General features: G+C 36.8%; 1 protein-coding gene across 24 annotated transcripts in view; it reads right to left on the bottom strand.

Moving 5' to 3' along the window:
- Window positions 1-22,347, bottom strand: part of DLG2 (discs large MAGUK scaffold protein 2) — a 2,168,441-nt gene that overhangs the window by 960,080 nt on the left and 1,186,014 nt on the right. For 2 of the 24 annotated variants that reach the window (XM_054661593.2, XM_009423844.5), the window contains exon 1: window positions 13,872-13,955. The exons of the other annotated variants lie outside the window; for them this stretch is intronic. In XM_054661593.2, the coding sequence (XP_054517568.1) occupies window positions 13,872-13,949 (78 nt within the window). In that variant the 5' untranslated portion in view covers window positions 13,950-13,955. Of the gene's footprint in view, window positions 1-13,871; window positions 13,956-22,347 lie in introns of those variants that run through there. 24 annotated transcript variants of the gene reach the window in all.

Genomic DNA, 22,347 nt, shown 5'->3' on the forward strand with positions numbered 1-22,347 from the left:
CAATAACGGAAATGTATAAAATCCCTAAACACATCATATTCATCACACTATGTTGCAATTGCTCCTTTATTGTTGTCTTCCTCATACACTGTTGAATGTTGAGTACTGAATAGGCCATGTTCACCATCACATCCCAGCTTCTCAGCATACTGTGAGGTAGCTCTTAAATGAATTCATTTATAGATTGTCTAGATTATCTTTTAATTACTCAAAGTTAGTGTCCAGTTTCTTAAAAAAAATAGTTCAGAAAGACATGTTCTTTGCTCAACCAGTGATTAAATTACATAAATTATAAATAGGTGTGACATGAAAACATACATAGGCAATACACATTCAAGAACATACAATGTTAATCATAAATGCAACAGTAAGCCATCTTCTGCTATTTGAATGTACTTACCTCCATTAAACATTAAACAGTCCACAAATGCAGAAAAACACATTGAAGTATCTATATAATTGAGCAACAAATAGTGATGCTGGACACTGACTTATTTTCAAAAGCAGAACTGGTGCTTTAGGAAGACAGAAGTCTATTATACTAATTAGAGGCCATTGCCCTACCTCCACAGATGATGCTCTCTTGGGTAGATATCAAAGCAGACACTCTTGAATAGATGCTTTTCAAGTTAATGACTCAACAATCAAATGACAGTAATCCTAGTATCTCTGGTAAGATCAACTGCTTAAATCAGAGTCACCTTCCAAAAGTACTGCTCAGTGACAGTGAAACTCAAGGTTGCTATATTAGGGCAGAAATGTGCTTGCCCATCCATGCTGATATTGTGGAGCATGTGATTACAAAGTTGTTCAAAATAGTCCTACTACAGGTCAAAATCAGAGGCAGTGAATGACATGAAAGAGTTGGCCAATTAGCTGAGAAGCTCCAAAGAATTGTATGCACCCCATAATGTCTTTCTGAATGACTTGTCACATTATATTCATTTAAAAAAAAACTTAGGTAATACCTGTTATTCAAAAATATTTACTCAATTCTTATAATAGTGCCTATGAGACAGGCACTATTATTCTCATTTTATAGATGAGGAAGCACACGAGGTTTAAGTAACTTGCTCAAAGTTCCACAGCTAGTAAATGGCAGTGCTGGGATTTGAAACAAGGAAACCTGGATCTAGAAACCATGTTCTTAAACACTCTACTTTTATGTATCAATATATTTTAATACAAGTATTAAAAATAAGAACAGTTCCTTTAAGGCATTTTTTGGGGTGGGTAGAAGGACATTATGGACATTCACATGTGCTTCCTAAGAATGTAATCAAAGCACGTGTGTTTTATTCTAATCTTGGAGAACAGGGCTCAGTGAATGAATGATATACCAGGTGGTGTGCAATCAGGCACGATCACAGAGCTCAAGAATGTTAAGATTCAGCAAATAAGCAAAGAGGGTCTGGGCAAGACAGAATAAATAAGAGGGAAAAACTGGCATATTGTTTACACTGTTTAAGCAGTATAGAGTTTGCTAAGTGTTTGCCTTAATTGTGTATGCTTCTTTTTAGATTTTTCCAATCTATACCTAAACTTCCCTAGGATAGGGACCATAGCTGGATCATTTCTGTATCCATGCATCATTGTAAGTCCCAGCACAGTATTATTAATATTACTGTGCAAATAAGTATTTTTTAATACCAAGGGGCAAATGAGTATTTGTTGAATTGTTAATTGACTTCAAAGGCTGCAGATGATTTATTTACCTGAATTTTATTTTCCTGGGGTCAGTCTACAGTCAACCTGGAAAGATAGAGAAGATATGACTTTCAAATTGTTCAGGACAACTAGATAGGTGATTTTAAGAAACTGGAGAATGGAAAGCATTATTTAATCTGGATTGTATTGGAATTTGCTTTCTAAAAGGCATAGTGTAGCTGATAACTGCTAACAAGCATTATTCATCATACTACATTTTATCCTGCTTTTTTCAAAACACTCACTAAAGAAATGACTAATGCTAAAGGAAATTCTTACTTGTGTATTACAAAAGCCATTTTCACAAAGCCTCTTTAAATTCTACATATACATAAAGAAAAACATCAACTTTAATAAAATAATGGATATTTGAACTAAACATGATATTCAAAATGTTATACTTGGGAAGTTAACGGAATGCTATATGCTGAGATAACAAGAGACAAAATCATCCTACAACATCCCCTATCCTTCATAAATTAAATCTGAGAACATTAAAAACAGTCATAATAATGAAAAGGATTACTTATGGAAAGAAAACAGAAAAGAGAAAGTGGTTAGTGAAGATATTTGCCCCTGAAGATCTCAAAACTGTGCATCCTAGAGCAGAGGTAATAAAAATTGTTATTTCTAAGAAATAGATCCAAAGTGACTCCATTCAATTCACAGCAGGAACATTCAAAGTAGCAATTAATGCAACCACTGGTGTGGAATTGTTTTCCAAATGCCATCCTGTTGGGTGACTTTTTTGTTGTTGTTGTTGTTTTTTAATGGAAGCAGGGCACTGAAGACATGGTAAAGTCACATCAATTATATAACTGAAAATTTCATGAAAGATTATCAATACCACCACTCAAAAATATGAATATAACCAATAATACTTTTGGTTAAATGAAAGAGGAACTTAGCAGGTACTGTTTACCAAAGACATTAATGGTAGTGCTTGAAACCCCTCAATATTTGATCATGAGAAATAAATGTAGGGGCGTACATCTTAGTGGCGCATGAAGCCAATGAGGCCGAAGTTTGGAATTGCGAATATCTAGGTTCAAATCCCCAAAACTTGGCCATCAATGTTGGGGAGATATTGGACACAAAAAATTCCCAAACCTCATATTACCTGGGGACTCAGCTTACTCATTTGAAAGGCATGAGAAGTTACTGTAGCATCACGGTTAAGAATTTGGACTCAGGTCCAGATAGCTTGGGTTGAAATCCTGGCATTAGGACAGGCTAACTGTGCATCTTTGGACATATTAATTGACCTTTCTTTGCCTCATCTGTAAAAATGTGGATATAATAGTACTTTGCATATAGGGCCATTGTGAATATTGCTAAATTAGAACACGTAAAATCATAGAGTAGTGACTGGCCCATAGTAAAGACACAATAAATGTTCATTAATGTTACTATTATTATCTACGAAAGGAAGGTCCTTTCTAGTTTTGAACTTCAATGTAACATTGCATGGGACTCTTTTCTCTTTTTTCCCAAGACTTGAAATAAAGCAACAAACATCAAGTGATACATTTATCAGCTGGAAGATAAGCATCTTGAGTCATTCAGCACATAAAACTTCCTTTCAAAGGAGAAGTGATATGTCTTAATTGGCACTCACGAAACAGGGAATCCCTTTCTTAAAAGTTGGGTGGTATATTTTGAAAGAGAGAATGTATGGGAAAGGCTGGGAGCAGGGGGACAATATTTTATAAGGAGGATCTAGAAAATTATTTAAAAGGAAATAAAAACCTAGAACTCTCTCAGAGTCATTATACTAACAATTCCAACTAGTTAAAGAAAGATGTTCTTCTTAGTCATTTTCTGCCTCTAGCCAAAGACAGAGATATAATTACACACCTCCTCATTTTATAAAACCAGGGTGACAGAGAAAGTTCATTCTGAAGCCCAGGGGGATAGTAGAGTAAGAGGCATCATTGGTGAAGAGGTAAAGCAGAACTATTTTTCATTCTTTCTAGAACTAGGCAGAATATTTAAATGAATGGTAGGAAGAAAGGAAAAAAGGAATGAAGGGAGGAAAGAAAGGAGGTAGGGAAGAAAAAGTTTTTACAATAGGTAGATTCTTCACATGCAGTTTTAATTGAATCGAAAACCCATGAAAAGGTGGTTATCACCATTTTTAATACATGAGAGCACTAATAATCAAAGAGGTGCAGTCATTTGCTCAAGGTCACCCAACCAGTCTTGAAGCCAGGTCTACAGTCTTTCACTGCCTTACTGTTCTTGAGTGGTGTGCCAATAAGAGGATTCACAAAATGGGTAAAGGACAGAAGTCAACGAAGATGACAAAGAACTTTTACAGGAATCTTGGGGAAAAAAATATATAGGAAAGTCAGTCCTATGCCAGGATAATGTCCAAATAGGAAAGGAACAAGAAAAAGACTTATTTTTCTCAATCTTCTTAAACTTTCCCAAGCACTATCCCTCCTTCAACTCCCCTAACCCCAATATACTTTTTTTCCTTCCCACAGAAAATACATTTTTACCCCTCCCATGCTAGGGAATCACCAAAATGTCTGTCAAATCACATAGATCTGCACTGCTAACAAGCACAGGAATACCACGGACCTCAATACCTCTAACAGTACTTGTTTTGTCATTTCTTGCTGCAAACCCTGGTGAAAAGTTACCAGCCCTTCTGATAGTAGAAACTTTCTCCAAGACTAGCTTGTGAGGAACAGTGGATGGTATGATAGGGAAAATCAATCAATTGTTTGTAAATCAGTGTGACCTAATGTAACAAGTAGGTGTGGAAGAGAAGAAAAGTATTTTGTGAGTTAAATGTATTTTTTGTTTTATCAAGTTTGTTGGGTGAATAGTTTGCATTCATTTTGCCTCCTCTGTAGGTTAGACAACTATAAAGACAACCAAAGCTATCCTCCAAAAGCATTTCATTCATTCCCCTTACCCTCTACTTCTCCTTTTTAAAAAATATATTACCATTTTAAATAACCTCTCATAGCTCCTTCAAAAGATTGAGTGGTGTTAACTCTGCTGAATCCATGTGTTTATCAGAACTTACATATTTTGAATAAAAAAGAACACTATTTCTACCCGGTGTTGATAGGCTGGCCTTGGGCACTAAAAACCACCCCTTATTAGACATCATCATATATATCTACAATGGTGGGAGGTGGTATAACAAGCCCTTAGCTTGGGCTGCCATAACAAAATACCAGATATTAGGTGGCTTAAACAAAAGAGATTCATTTTATCACAGTTCTGGAGACTGGGAAGTTTAAGATCAAGGTTCTATCAGGGTATGGTTTCCAGTGAGCTCTCTTTCCCTGGTTTGCAGACAGCTGTCTTTTCTGTGTGTCCTCACACAGTGGAGACAAAGATGAAGAAATCTGTCTCTTCCGTTTCTTACAATGCCACCAAGCCTATCAGATTAAGACCCCACCATTATGGCCTCATTTAACCTTAATTACCACCTAGAAGTCCTATCTCCAAATACAGTCACACTGAGGACAAGAGCTTCAACATATGAATTTGGGGAGGTCACAATTCAGTCTGTAGCAGGTGGGATGGAGATTCTCTAAATAACTGGAATTTTAGGATTGAGAGTGTTCAAACAATAAACATTTCATCCTCAACTATAAGCTTGTAATGATGTGGCATGTGGGACAAGGCAGCTGGAAAATTTTAGTTTGATGTCATTGTTGGTGGCTGAAGAAGACTCTGGCTTTATGCTAGTTACTGTTTGTTTTACTTCAGTGTTAGTGGCATGGAGGGTGAGAAAGGAAGAGAACCAAAGCCTCAAACGCAATGCTATAAAATGCCTCATAATTCCTCTTTCTGCAAAGAAAAAAGGCATTTGAAAAAGAAGAGCCCCTGAGCATTTTTCATCTTGCTCTCACTTTGAAGGTGGACAGAGTCTCCATTATATTCTTCTTACTAATGGTCAAGGAAGTTCCCGACCTTTTGTGTATAGTCATTTGGCATAAATGTTCTGTTTCATCTAGTGCTAGGCATTTTGCTAGGTGCTGAGAATACAAAGACAAATGAGTACAAATCTTTCCCTTTAAGGATTCTGCAGTCTTATAGAAAATCAGAATTAGAATCAAAAAATGTTTGAGTTGGGAGGAATCTGCTTGCAGATGAACTCAGGCCCATGAAAGCTTGGACACTTAACCAAGGTGGCACAGGTTGTGGGGCAGAGCCAGTTAACACCCAGGCCTACTGACCTCTAATCTGGTCTTAATTCCTATACTTAATACAGCTGAGAGTGTCCCATCCAAGTGAATCATCCAACCAGGGTTCATTTAGGACCTTATAGATGCTAGGTGTCCAGACCAAATAGGACAGAATTTATAATGGTTTAATAATTAAAGATTTAATAAGATATTTGAGGAAATAAGACTACCTCAGATATAAGCAAATACTACGAGGCATTTTTTAAAGCGGGATGGCTTCTCTAATAGCCTAATTCCTGCAAAACACGTGCAAATAAAACATGCAGACTATCTGATTATCAAATTTATCTTTACAATGATAATCATGCTTAAATTAATCTTGCTGTGTTGGAGAATGTCTCCTTTCATCTTCATTTTCCAACGTAATATCACTCAACAATATCAGGTAGAGGAATATCATTCTAAAGTTATATTAAGAAAAAAATGCAATTAAAGTTTTGTAAACTAGACTGAAACAAGGCTATCTGGATACCTGGTTTCTGAAGGACCATAACCGAGAAGTCAGGTCTCATTTCCAGCTTATCTCTTCTCCATATCAGAGGTCCATCCAACTCAAGGTAGGTTTAAAGAAGAACATAAAATATGAGTTGGGGCTAGGGTCACAGGCTGTAGATTCAGTAAACCTGTTCCTGAATGCTGGCTCCACCACTTGTGACCTATGGCAAAATCCCATAACATCTTATACCTTAGTTCATCTATGAAATGCAGCTAATAGCCAGGCACAGTGGTTCACACCTGTAATCCCAGTACTTTGGGAGTCCAAGGCAGGTAGATCACAAGGTCAGGAGATCGAGACCATCCTGGCCAACATGGTGAAACCCCATCTCTACTAAAAATACAAAAAAATTAGCTGAGCTTGGTGGCGGGTGCCTGTAATCCCAGCTACTCAGGAGGCTGAGGCAGGAGAATTGCTTGAACCAGGGAGTCGGAGGTTGTAGTGAGCCGAGATCGTGCCACTTCACTCCAGCCTGGCAACAGAGGGAGACTCCATCTCAAAAAAAAAAAGAAAAGAAAAAAAAAAAAGAGAAGGAAATGCAGCCAATAAGAGTACCTCAGAAGGCTGTAGTAAGAATTAAATGAGATGGTATGTGTAAAATACATGTAATAATGCTCGAGTAAACTGTTTAATAGTCATTCCTACAACTAGCCACAATTTTACAGTGGTTTTGTGACCAACTATCTTGCCCTCCAGCCTACTCCTGCCTTCCTTAACTTTGGCCATTTCTCTGATCCTGCCCTTTGTCTACTTTCCCTGACCTTATAACGGTTGTGCTTTTTGCTCTGCCAGGGTGGGCAGCAGTTCTGGGACCTCAGAACAGGTGCTACTGTCCATTTTGCTGCTTGATTCACCTTCCAGGTGACAGAGGAGAACTGCAGCAGGGCTGCGTTCAGCATGGACAAACACCTGTCCTCTCTGTCACCACAGCTAGGCAGACACTGGCGCTGAGTCATGCTGCTGCTCACAACTGAGGAGCTTTGAGAGACTCACAAGCCTCTAAGAAAGGGATCTAAGAGGACAATCTGTTCATCCTTCTCTCCAGGTCAGACCACTCTTCAATCTACTATGAGGCAAAAATAGAAATAAAATGATCACTGAGGACTGGTGAATCTTCAATATCAGGACACTTCTTATGCCTGAGATAAACTTCAGATTTTGCATTTGATTTTTAAAATTTATTTTTCACAGGAAAAATAAACTTAGTATCTAACTCATCATAAACCTACATGATTTTATAAATATAGTATAATATGTATTACACATAACATATATATACACACACAATATATAGTGTATGCAAACATACAGAAGCAGAGTATTATCTACCAGTGAGGAGATCAAGGTCTAGAATCATACAGGGTGTCTAATCATAGTCACCTACTGGTGATATGTTTTCTCTCTAAAAACTAGTAGTAATAATCTCACTGGGTCTTTATATTCACAGTTCTCAGCTCATAGAACAAATTCAATAAATATTAACCATTGTTGTTTAGACATATAAATATATAGTGGGAGTCTGGAAGGCTTCTTAAGTTTTCTCTCCTGCAATCTAAATGGTTCCAGTTTGATTATATCTTTTAATTCATTTCATAACGTTAATTTTCATTTTTTTCCTTTATCATTTACCTTCCTAAATTCAGAATAGGACACATAATATTTGTTGAGTCTGACTGGCACAAGTCAAAATATATGATATATCTCAGTGTTCCATATAATACTTCTGTATGAAAACTATTATTAATATTACCAGATAAATAAAAATAATCTGATAGCAAGTATAATATTTTAAACACTTTATTTATATTAACTCATTTTATCCTCAAAGTAAATCATTCATTCTTCACCATTATGTCATATATTATTAATTCTAAGAATAAATATTTTTCACATTTTAACACCTGTGAAATCAAGATGCATCTTGCAATTCATGATGTGTTATGGTTTCATTGGCAATCTTTTTTTTAGTAATAGATGAAATAATGATACATCTCAAAATTGATGACAACCTCAAATCAATTAAATATCATATGAAAGACAACTATGTGTCAAGCATTCTTTTAGACCCTAGAAATATGTTGAATAAGATTGAGAAATCATTCATTTCAAATCTACTGAGGATTGTAGAAAAATGAAGATAATTACAACAAATGCACAAGTTGCTGTGGGAGCTGATGATAGATCCATCCTGGGCTTGTAGAGGCCAAGAAAAGTTTCCTAGTGATGGTGATGTCACCTAAGGCTAGAGTGGAATAAGTGATGGATACAGCCAGGCTGTGATTAGCTGGTTAGCCAAACAGATTAAGCAAAATCCTGGAAACTAGAGAGAGCATGGGCCATTTAGGGATTTGAAAGTAGTTCAGAATTCTGGATTTAAAGTGCTGATAGAAGAGGTACAAGGTATGATGACAGAGAGGAAAGCAGAGGCCATATCATGATGGGTTTTGTAGATTATATTAATGGTTTGAACACTATCTTGAGGACATTGGAGATCTACTGAAGCATAAATGTTACTTCTATTTGACAGATGAGAAAACTGAGGCCAGAGAAACCAAGTGACTGACTTCAGGCTGGATAGCAAAGAGCAAGGCTAATTTAATCCCCTCCCTCTAAATCCTTGCCTGAAACCTGGTGCCCTTTATATTCTACTAAGATCACCAGGACATAATTCTCTTTCCTTGGTCCTACTGCCAGCAAATGTATTACTAGTTTATCCTTCATTTTAGTTTTTGTTGAATTAATGTGTTTGGTTTAGACAAGGGGGAGAGTAGAACTAGTGTGCTGGTTTTTAAAAAGTTTTCCAAGGTGGGCCAGGCATGGGGGCTCACACCTATAATCCCAGCACTATGGGAGGCTGAGATGGATTGCTTGAGTCCAGGAGTTCGAGACCAGCCTGGGCAACATGGTGAAAGCCCATCTCTACTAAAAACGCAAAAAATTAGTCAGCTGTGGTGGCACATGCCTGCAGTCCCAGCTACTCGGGAAGCTGAGACACGAGAATTGCTTGAACCCAAGAGGCAGAGGTTTCAGTGAGCTGAGATCACATCACTGTACTCTAGTCTGGGCCACAGAGTGAGGCCCTGTCAAAAAAATTCAAAAAAAGTTTTCCAAGGTGAGTATGGCCTAATGTCAGGATATGTGGGCTCGGTTACATCACTCATAGGTTATAAACTGCCAAGCTCAACTACAGGTGTGTCTGTTAGATTATGAATATTGATACTAGTCTTTCCTAAATGCATCATGAAAGTACTTTTCATAATGTGCACTAAAAAGATAAATATAAAAATTAAAACAAAACAAATGAAATAAGCAATATATTGCTGACGGGGAAGTGAAGGTTCACAAGTTTTGGTATTTTAATACTCTTGTATATTACTACGTAACCAGAAATTGCACTTTCGATTTATCTTAAAGATTCTTCAACTGGCCTTTTAGAGTAAGACAATCTGGAGATTGCCTAATTAAGAGATTTAAGTTGAAACGTGACAACAGGCATACAAGTAAGATACTAACTTCTGAATTACTTACACAGGGTCAAAACAAAGAAGAAAGGAATAATTATTTGAATGGAGGTATTCTATCCCAGCCAGGCAATCTGGATTTCACATTATCACTTTTAAAATAATTTTATTCAGAGAATTTGTTGGTACAAATGAACTTTTAAATGAAAGAATAACAAAGAATCTCTTATGTAGCTTATTTAGAAAAATGTCAATGTGAATCACCTAACATCTTTGACTTTTTTCAAAAAGAGAGCACATGTACAATTGCCAAGCATTTAGGTCCTTTTTGATTAAAGACATTTTTGGATTCTATAGGAATAAGCAATGAGTACAAATGCCAACGTTAAGGTTATAATGATATGACAATTAAAAGCTATTCAAATAGAATAATAGGTGTCCCAGCATGGTGGCTCATGCCTGTAATCCCAGCACTTTGGGAGGCCAAGGTGGGCAGATCACTTGAGCTCAGGAGTTCGAGACCACTTTGGGGAACATGGGGAAACCTCATCTCTACAAAAAAATACAAAAATTAGCCGGGCATATTGACACACACATGTGTTCCCAGCTACTCGGAAGGCTGTGGTGGGAGGATCACCTGAGTCTGGAGAGGTTGAGACTGCAGTTTAAGCAGTGATTGTGCCACTGTACTCCAGTCTGAGCTACAGTGAGACTGCATCTCAAAAAAAAAAAAAAAAAAAGAATAATAGGTGACAAAACAAGTTTGCTACAGTTAACCAATGATAGAGGACAAAGAATGTAAAATCTTTAACAACATGAAAGAAAACTGTTTATTCAATATAGTTTATGTATAGTCTTATCTGAAATAAAGAGGTTGAGTTACACAATCAGTAACTTTGATTCTGTAAACATTATCACTTTGAAATTCTAATATAAAAGAGAGGGACAAGATAAGAAAAGATGAGTAACCTTATTCAGACAAGACAGATTAGTGGATCTAGAAGAATGATGAGTGGAAGGAAGAAAGCACTAGAGACACAAGGAGTCAGTTTTGGAATACCTTGGGCTGACTTGGTGCAAATCCCAACACTGAGACTTACCACTAATCCTGTGACCTTGGGCTAGCTACTCTTCTCTCTAGGATTCAGGAAAAATAATTTCTATTTAATAGGGCTGTTGTGATAATTAGATTAAATTTTATGTATAAAGAAGCTAATGTATAAGCTGTATGGAGATTACTATCATTAATATTATTATTGTTGTGAGCATTATGATGGTCATTTTGTGATGCTACTGAGTTCTAGTGACATTAGCTGAGGCAAAACAGTAGACAAGACAACTAGTAATAAGTCACACTGAGTGTTTAGGATGGCATTTAGTCTTGCATGTTCCTGATTATTAAGAGCTTTTCAATTAACCCCAACCTTGAGGAAAATACTTTTCAGTGTTAAAATAGAAGTGAAGGGCTATGGTGAGTTCAGGTTGTTTTATTAGAGTGTGAAGAAATAAACTGTCACCTACTGAAAAAAAAAAAAAAAAAGAAAGAAAAGCCCAAAATTTATAGAGGGTACTAAAAATCACAATCATTGTCCATTATAAAGATATATCTCCCCAAATGCTAAAATATGATCTTTCACAATTAAGTATACTGGTCATTTTGTAAACAAAATTCAATAATAATCTTATTTTATACATCTTCTTCCATTTGTTGATAAACCATGGCAACATATCGTTAGTAGCACTTTACATGCCCCACTGTTTTGCAACTATATGATCTCTGATGTTATAGGAATACATTATGTAAATTAATTCAGCTTGTTGTATTATTTGTTAACTGTCTTCTCAGCTAAAGTACATACTGAACCCTTAGAAAAAAATTAATTTAAAATTATAGTTTTAAATAAGCTATGTTATAAAATTAGGTATACAAAATAAATGAACTATTTCCATTCACCAGGCATCGACTGAGTGCCTACATTTTTTGAGGCAACACACCTTTTAATTTATTTCAGGAACTCTGTGAATACAAATTCCATTAAAAATACCAAGATGTTATTTCATGTTGCTTATCATGACCTAATGTTCAAAATTAACTCCTCCTAGCTCTCTTGCTAGCACAAAGGCAGTAGAGTTGATATTTCCTTTGGTCTTTGTCACTCAGAGAGCAAACCTTCAGTTCTCTAATGTAGATTTCCTGATGTAAATGTATCTTACTCTCTGAGTAAGGTAATTAAATAATTTGAACCCTTAAAATCAAACTTGGTTTCTTCTGGCTTGTTTTAAACATTAGCCATCACAGAAATGGATGGGACAGATTGAAAGCCCCTTACTAGCTTCTTAAGAAGCAGAAGCTCAGATTACTTTGTTGTATCAATGTCTTTTTAGGTTCTATACACTGAATTTTATAGAGCTGCTATTTCCTACATTTGGGTCCAGGCTTGAAATAAGTGCTTCTGGGAGATTCAACTTTCTTTGCATACTAATTTGGCATAAGACATTATCTCCCAGTGGCTGTCAGAGCCATTTATGGTCTCTGACAGTTCTCTCATCCATACAACTTATAATTTTTATAGGAAGAAAGGACTTTTCTAAAACATTTGTTCCAATAAAAGACCCACTTACAAGTCTCTTTCCTGCAAAATTACTTGAAAGTCAAAACAAAACACAACCTCAAAAGCCAACTGTTCAATATATATGATACTAGTTGACACATAATAGTTAGGCTTGTAATCTTTTTATCTGGGCTATATAGAATGGAGAAGAGACCAATTCCAGCCCAATCCTCCCCTCCCTCATCCACCAAAAGTGTTATTAAATAACAAGTCAGTCACGTTCTAAAATTGTCAGATCTGGACATTCTAAGAGGCTCTAAAGTCAGAACCCCAGTGATATTTTCTCTTCTAAAGCTAAAAAAATTCTTATCTTGGTTCATCACTGGATTCTTGTTCATTTTATCATTTCCACTCTGAAGGAATGAATAGCAAGTTATAGTGAAGGCATCTTTCTAGGTGAGAGAAAACACTGTGCCACAGGCCAGGAGAGCCATCTCTGGGTCAATCTCATGAGTTTACATAAAGCAGTAAAGATACTGGGCTGAAGATCATATCCACAGAGGAATATGAAAAATCTGTTTCACAAGATTTTGTTACCTTTGGAAGTTTCCCCAATGCCTATCGCATTGGATATTGATTCCCTAAATATGACAGTTTGGACAGTGCCCCAGAAAGCACTGGAGAATTAGAGATGTAAGCTATCATCTTCTGTTATCTCCAAGCATGTAATATACCTTAGGACTTACAGGCCATTTTAATTTCTCAGGGAAATATAACTAATTAGGTAAGTCTACACAGAGATTCTCTGGAAATGACTGGTCATGCTGAATACAAGAAATGCAAATCTATTCTTTAAATGGCCACAACTACCTGATTATAAATATAATTCTTGCTCATTGTGAACACTTTTGAAACGATGGCTTAGTGATAAGATACCAAGCACCCCTGTAGAGTCTGGTCAACGTTACTGAGAGTCCCAGATATATGTTCCTAGGACACACACTGTAACACATGTACTAGAGAAAGGCTCAGGTATTTATAACGCCCACTTCAGAACCAAAGATCACAATAATAAAAATAATGCAGTACAGCAACAAGTTTACTAGAGAGCTCTCTGAACAAGCATAAATTGCAGCTGCTCAATTGCTTTCATCCTATGTAATTTAAAGGAATCTTAAGTCTCTGTGAAGACACTGTATCAATTGATGATTTCACCATGCATTTTGAATAGCCAATGATCTTGCTTAACCCTTAATGCTCCCCTCCCAAGCAAGCTAGGCTCTAAGTGTTACCCCTTTTCATAGTGGCAAGGACCACATTCACAGTGAGAGGCAGGTTCTCACTCCAAGCAAATAAAGACTGCGTCTGTACTCAGACCAACGGTCCAGAGTAGGCAGTTGGCAAACCGGAAAGGTAATTTTCAACCCCACTCATTCCATACCTTCTCTGATTTCGCCTTCCTGGCATTGTGCACGAACCTGCGACCCAGCTTCTTAGCATACCAGATAGAGGCAAACATAGCGATGCCAATGGAAGGAATTCACAACGAAGCTGCCGCACAATCAACTTCCCACCTCGGCTCAGAGACGAACAGAATCAGGCTGGAGCTGTCACTTGCAGGCTGTTGCTTTCTCAGTTCCTCTCATCCTGGTTAGCTGAGGGAGAGGGTAGGAGGAGGGAGGGGTTGGGGGAGAAAAGGCAGTCCTGTTTGGCCAGTCTGCAGGTATATTTACATCCTGCCAGCAGGAGGTCCGGGTGAGGCAGGCGCTGCCTTTGTAGCCAGCTCACACGCATCCAGTTGGCTAAGTATTTGTCTGCAGTTCTTCGGCACCGGCACCGTCGCCACCAAACTCCATGTGTGTCAGGAGGAAGGGAAGCTGCAGTCAAGTCCGGAGGCAGCTCACCTCCCTCTCTAGGCTTGGGCAGTTACAATCCTCGCTTTGGCTTCCCTCTATCTTGACAGTACGTGCTGGCGGCAGTGGCCACATAAAGACAGATCCACATACAGCCTCGCAGGTAAATCAGCCAATACAGGAATTGCCAGGCATGGGGAAGAGAGCTGCCAGGCAAGGGGAGAGGCAGAACCACCATGAATCTGCCCCTGCAGGCACAAACAGGTGTCCCTGGAACCCAATCCCACTCATATCCTCCAAGAGGACTAAGAGGACTATCAGGGCTGTTAGGGTGACTGGAAACACAAGCATCCTTCTCTTTTCTCCTCCCCAGCTCCATTTGGTCCAAAGAATATCACTTCTCTGCCCACCAGCCAGCCTTATCCACAACTTACAAGGTAAACACTTTATTTCTTTAGAGAATGGCCTGGGACCAAGGGCAAAGTGAGCAGGATGAAGTCTCCTCCCAAATGCCTGAGTGAAGGTCCATAGTTTTAGAAGTCATTAGTTGTACCTGTAAAAGAACTGAGGCCTCTATTACAGGACGACTTTTTGACATAGTTACTGGAGGATGGACAGGGGTTCAAATCGAGTGTTAAACTAAAGAGAGCAAACTACTCTTTTTAAAAAAAATAAAAAATAAAAAATAAAAAAACCCAGGTTTTCTTGTAGTGACATCCAGTGTTCAGTGGATGACTGAAATATCACCTTTGGGGAGGTAGATTTATGGCAGCTTTTAAATCATGCTCCTTTGAAGAATTTTCACATTTGATTCTAACATTAACTACTTCCATTATCTTATTAGAGTTTAGACTATTATGTGAGGCACCTTTAAGATAAGGTCAATGCTAAGAGACAACTGTTTCTTCCAATGAGAGATAAGGTTTTAGCCCTTTGCCAGTCCTACCAGAGGACAAAAATAAACTGCTCATGATGGCAAAGAAAGCCTGCCTTCCAGTGGCACACAAACTAGACTCAATATAGTAAATGTTTTCCAGCTGATCTGACAGAAGTGCCCTATGAGCAATGAAGAATCAAAGAATGTCAACACACTTGCAGACACTTGGAAAAGAACTTCCTTCTCTTAACAAAGTCACTTGAGGTCTATCCCTTAAGAGAGTTTCATCTGTGGAATCAACAACAACAACAACAACAAAAGTATATTGTAAAGGATGTTGAATACCCTCATAGGCAATTGGAGGTAGAACAAGACAATGTAAGACAGGACATTGGTAGTCAGAACCCATGTTCATGTTACTCACACTAAGGTAACTCCTGTGCCTAGAACAGTGCTTAGCACAACACATTTAATCTACGTTTATTCAAGGAATGAATGATCTTGTTTCTGACCCTGACTTTGCTTCTAATTTATTTATTTGTTTTCTCTGGGTTCGATGTGCCTCATCTGTAAATTAAGAGAATTGGGCAGATATTTTTTAAGTTCCTTTCCTGCCCTATGAGTCTATGATCATTATTGTGGGTCTTCAAATGATATTGAACAGAAATCTCGAGTGCTCACCAGATACATAGGCTGTGGTGAAATGATTCAGTGTCCTAAAAAGTCAACAGTGGTACCCCTGGGGTAGCCCAGCTTCTTCTACCTCCTTTGACATGCCTTGCTGCCAACCAGGGTTTGGTTTTTCCATTAGCTATTTCTTTTGCTCTATGCTCCTACAAGCACTCCTTTCCTTTAATTTCCTTTTGACACTCTAAGGCAACCCCTGTGCAAATTTATCCATATTATACCCTGTACTCTCTGGAGGAAAAGTGCCACAGAAATCCAACGAATAAATATACATGGTAACTCCTGCTTAGTTTTCAAAGAGCTACTCAGCAGGACCATAGCTTACTCTAATATTGCTGTGATGTAAAGGTATTTATTATTTCTGCACACAAGTTGTTCCAAGCCATGTTGTAGTTAAAAGTGTATTCAACTAAAAGACTAAAGTAGATAAAAAGAACGGGGATAAACAATCATCCCTAAGTTAATGATTAGAAAATTTTGTTTTTAACACCTTAGACAGAATCAGACAATAAAGAGGTGAGACAAAATGCCTTGAACTTTCAAACCACTGATATCATAGAGAGAATCAAAGGATGTTAATTTACTCTGATGGGACTGACATTATAATTTTTTATATCTTTCTATAATTTTTGCACTCTCTTCATGAGTTAAAACTTCATGGATCACTAAAACTAAGGCTTGGAGAGATCTTTGATGTTTGATCAATTTGTTTACTGGTTTTGCCTTTATGTTGAACCTTTAATGACCTTTTTTCACACACCTGACCAAGAGGCTTTATAAATTTTTTTATAGAACAAGATCCTTATAAAATAAATTGGCCCTGCCAGCTAAGATTTAACTTATGACAATAATAACTATTGTTTCTTAAATAGGCAGTTGGAGGTAGAAAACACAGTGCAGTTAGGACTCATGTTCATGTTATGCAAATACTCAGTAAACAGTAGATACTCAAAATATATTTGTCAAATGCATCTATGACAAAATAGAAAAATTCACAAACTGAAAAAGACCGGAAGACTCAATAGAAGAATGGCCATAAAATTCTCAGAAGCAAAAGTTGCTTGAAAGATGGATATAATGTCAACTGAATGAAGTCATTGCCATATTTATATAACCATCTTCCCTGGCTCTCTGTGGGCAGATGTGTCTGCTGTAAAGGTGGCAGCTTCCTACAGTTAATCCTACTAGTCTCTAACCATTGCTCTGCTGATTGAGATAAATAACATTTGCAGCTCTGCTGTATAAGTAAAACAAATTTTTCAGACATTTTCCATCTGTATATAATCAGTACCTGGACAGACCTTTTCCTTTATAATTTTATTTTTAAAGCCTCTCCTATGACGGAAACCTACCAGTGCAGCTGAGTTTGAGATGCAACGTTAATCCATTTAAGCAGCTTTGGGTTCATGCCTCAACACACACACTATGTGAGCCTCCTCTGAATTCTCAAGGTAAATACAATGTTTAAATCAAGCCATTAACTATCATACATTTTCTGCCTAGCACATGAATGATTTTTGTTTAAAAATAATCTATTTATATCAGAGATAATTATTTTTAAAAACAGAGCCAAAATTCAATCCAAGGAATTAATATCTGGTGGCCTGAAAAGCTGTGTAGTTTCAGTCTTGAATATAGACCAAACAAAATAACTATTGAGACATAAGTAAGTTAATGTAAAAAATTAATTGTACAAAGATTTTGATTGGTTTGTTTGCATATTTGATATGTATATTTGATAGTCCTTTGGCTAATGTCTGATGTTAGTAAATTATTATTATTATTATTATTATTACTATTTTGAGACAAGACCTTGTTCTGTCACCCAGGCTGGAGTGCAGTGTTATGATCATAGCTCACTGCAGCCTTGAACTCCTGGGCTCAAGTAATCTTCCTCCCTCAGCCTCCAGGGTAGGTAGGACAGTAGGCACATACCATCATGCTTGGCTAATTTTTAAATTATTTCTCTTTCTAGAGATGAGGTCTTGCTATATTGCCCAGGCTGGTCTTGAACTCCTGGCCTCAAGTGATCCTCATACCTTGGGTTCTCCAAGAGATTAGCTGATTATTAAACAAAAGGGTGGAATATATAGTACGTAGAATATTTTGGTAAAGAATATGTACATAATATTTAACTTCAATTCAGAGGAATGCCAAGATCTTGATATTAGTTACTTCTATACAAACTAGTAGAAAGGGGAAGATTAAAACAGTTATATTTTGCTCTAAGTATATATGTATCATGTGACTCATCTACATAACATATTCTCATTAGTACTTGTGTGACTGAAAATGTAAACAATGCTTTTCCACAAAAATGTATTGAGTATTACTACATGTCAAACCTTAAGGGCCTATAAATGAATAAAGTACAATCTTTTTCTCAAAGAGCCCTATATAGCTGGGGACACATATGTATCAATAAATAAATCTCAGGTGTAAGAAAGGGGTCCAGTTTCAGTTTTCTGTGTATGGCTAGCCAGTTTTCCCAACACCATTTATTAAATACGGGATCCTTTCCCCATTGCTTGTTTTTGTCAGGTTTGTCAAAGATCAGAAGGTTGTAGATGTGTGGTGTTATTTCTGAGGCCTGTGTTCTGTCCCATTGGTCTATATATCTGTTTTGGTACCAGTACCATGCTGTTTTGGTTACTGTAGTCTTACAGTATAGTTTGAAATCAGGTAATGTGATGCCTCCAGCTTTGTTCTTTTTGGCTGGGATTTTCTCGGCTATACAGGCTCTTTTTTCATTCTATATGAAATTTAAAGTAGTTTTTTTCTGATTCTGTGAAGAAAGTCAATGATAGCTTGATGGGGATAGCATTGAATCTATAAATTACTTTGGGCAGTATGGCCATTTTCACGATATTGATTCTTCCTGTCCATGACCATGGAATGTTTTTCCATTTGTTTGTGTTCTCTCGTATTTCCTTGAGCAGTGGTTTGTTTTTCTCCTTGAAGGGGTCCTTTATACACCATAGAATACTATACATCCATAAAAAGGATGAATTCATGCAGGGACATGGATGAAGGTGGAAACCATCATTCTTAGCAAAGTAACACAGGAACAGAAAACCAAATACCACATGTTCTCACTCATAAGTGGGAGTTGAACAATGAGAACACATGGACCCAGGGAGGGGAACATCACACTGAGGCCTGTCAGTGGGTGCGGGAGGCTAGGGGAGGGATAGCATTAGGAAAAATACCTAATGTAGATGACAAGTTGATGGGTGCAGCAAACCACCATGGCACATGTATACCTATCTAACAAACTTGCACATTCTGCACGTGTATCCCAGAACTTAAGTATAATTAAAAAAAAAAGAAAGAAAGAAAGAAAGAAATTTCAGTGAAGAATGGCCTTGTTACAAATGTATGATGCTCAGGGATAAAATTACTGATTTTCGGTATTTATATGATATAAACTCACTAATAAATATTAGCTGGAAAAAGTGCAATAATTAGTGCTAATGTATATTAAAAAGCAAAGCAAAGGAATAGCTAAATCTCTTTGCATGTTTTATCACTATGGACAATAGGAAAAAATTGTCACTATGAATTTATATGTATATCACAGTCAATGCTACAAACTGGCCAGGCTGCAGATGGATATATTTCTGCACTGAAGAAATACCCAGTTATAGATAAGTGTGAAAAAAAGATTCCAAATAATAAACCCACTAACTCTAATTATAAATGAACAAAGCCTATATCTTTTCCTCCTCTTAAAATCATCAAAACTCATTCTTCAACAGTTGAATGTATAATGTGCCTCTTCTTTCATATGTTTAATCATAACATACTTGGCATCAGAAATGTAAAGAACCTAATGTAACATTTACCTACCATCCAGATTTAATAAATGTTAATATTTTGTCATATTTGATTCAGATTAATTTTTTAAGAAATAAGTTCTTCATAATATAGGTAAAATCTCCACCCTACCTCCTCAAATTCATTTCAAAATAATTTTCAATAAACACTCTTGTAGCTCTCTCTTTAAGTACATACAAGTTTCTTTAGAGCAGGTCCTTCAAAATGTAATTGGTGGATCACAGAATATGTCCAGCTTTAATGCTATTCATTACAAATTGTTCTCCAGTTGCCATTATTAGTAATTTAAATGAGTAGTATATATTAGCAGTTTATAAGAGATCAGTATTCTATATAACACAGTGTAATCAGACATTCATGTTTCCGAAACATAATATATAATGTTAACTCTTTGTAGTCTTGATATGCATTTTCTTGATTACTGGTGAGACTTAAGATGTTTTCATACATTTATTGGTTATTTGAACTTCCTTCTGTTCATACCCCTTGCCCATTTTTAAATAGGGTTATATTTTTCTTATTGACTTGTGAAGTACTTGATGTATACTGAACACTAATCTTTTATTATGGGTTTTGAAAATATCTGTTTCCAATCTCTGACTTGTCTTAGTTTTATTCATGTTTTGTCATACAGAGCCTTCATAAAAATTAAAAGGACTGAAGTTTTTCAGTGTTTTATGTTTACATTTTTATCAATTTTTTTCTCTCTTCTAAGTTTATAAATATTTTATTTTCTTTCTAAGCAATTTAAATGTTGTGCTTTTCATCAATAAGTCTCCAAAGTTTTTTTTTTTTTAATTTACAGTGAAAGGAACAAGATCATGTCCTTTTCAGGGACATGAATGGAGCTGAAAGCCTTTATCATCAGCCAATTAATGCAGGATCAGAAAACCCAACACTGCATGTTCTCACTTATAAGTGGGAGCTGAACGATGAGAACACATGGACACATGGTTGGGGCAGGGTGAACAACATACACTGGGGCCTATCGGGTGTGGGCAGGGAAAGGGGGAGCATCAGGAAGAACAGCTCATTGGTGCTGGGCTTATATCTAGGTGATGGGTTGGTGATCTGTGCAGCAAAACACCATGGCTCATGTTTCCCTATGTAACAAACCTGCACATCCTGCACATGTACCCAATAACTTAAAAAGTGATAAAATAAAATATTAAAATAACAATTAAAAATAGTAATTTATGGTGGAAGGTAGGAATCTATGTTTTTCCCATATGTATGGCCAGTTTTATTTATTTATTTACTTATTTATTTACTTGCTTACTTCATTAGCTGATATATAATAATGCTTTTCCTTTTCCTTACTGATTTCTAATGTCCCTGAGTTATATATCTAGATAATATGTATGTGCATATAATTGTTTAATGGCTTTTTAACAATTATCCTATTTTTATTTACCTGTGCCAGTACTACATTATGTATGCTTTATAGTAAATACTGTTATTTGAAGGGTGATTCATCCTTTTCACTTGATCTAACTTTTCAAGTTAATTTTTATAAATTTGTACAATAGAGCACTTTTATAGTACCTGCAAAATGTCATGTTATTATCGTATACTTTTTTTTTTTTTTTTGAGACAGAGTTTCACTCTTGTCGTCCAGATTGGAATGCAATGGCAATCTCGGCTCACTGCAACCTCCGCTTCCCAGGTTGAAGCGATTCTCCTGCCTCAGCCTCCCAAATAGCTGGGATTACAGGCACCTGCCACCACGCCGAGCTAATTTTTGTATTTTTAGTAGAGACAGGGTTCCATTATGTTGGCCAGGCTGATCTCAAACTCCTGACCTCAGGCAGACCAGGTAATCCGCCTGCCTCGGCCTCCCAAAGTACTGGGATTACAGGCGTGAGCCACTGCACTTAGCCTATTGTATGCTATTTTAATTTTATCTTGCTATAGTAGTTACATTCCCCACCAAATCAGTCATTATTATTATCACCATTATCATTTTTTGTTATAGTTTACTCACAATAACTATCAGTTAACTTCTTTATTTTTAGAATCCTAACCCCTCTTTCTGGATTAAATTTTCTTCTTACAGATAAATACATTTTAATAGTCTTTCTGCAAAAATCAATGATGTTTAAACATACCCAATCATTTATATTTTCCCTGAACTGAATGATAGTAGACTAGACTTTGAATGAGAGTATAGAAACAGATTTGTAAATCGACAATGATTTTCCCTCAGAGCTTTGAAGATATTAACCTGCACTATCTTCTGTCATCAATTTTTATAATAAGATGACTGCTATCAATCTAATTGCTGCCTGTTACAAGAAATATGTCTTTCTTAATATGGTTTGCATAAATACTTTTTTTTGCCTTTCTTGAACTTCGGTTTTACTATAATATTTTCTTTTTTAAAAAATGTACATGGAACTCATTCTGTTTCTTTAATCTGATTATTTATAAAATAAGTCTCAGTCATGGCCGGGCACGGCGGCTCACGCCTGTAATCCCAGCACTTTGGGAGGCCGAGGCGGGTGGATCACTAGCTCAGGAGATCGAGACCATCCTGGCTAACACGGTGAAACCCCGTCTCTACTAAAAATACAAAAAATTAGCCGGGTGTGGTAGCGGGCGCCTGTAGTCCCAGCTGCTCGGGAGGCTGAGGCAGGAGAATGGCGTGAACCCGGGAGGCGGAA

This window comes from Pan troglodytes, chromosome 9, assembly GCF_028858775.2.
Source record: "Pan troglodytes isolate AG18354 chromosome 9, NHGRI_mPanTro3-v2.0_pri, whole genome shotgun sequence".
Classification (NCBI taxonomy): domain Eukaryota; kingdom Metazoa; phylum Chordata; class Mammalia; order Primates; family Hominidae; genus Pan; species Pan troglodytes.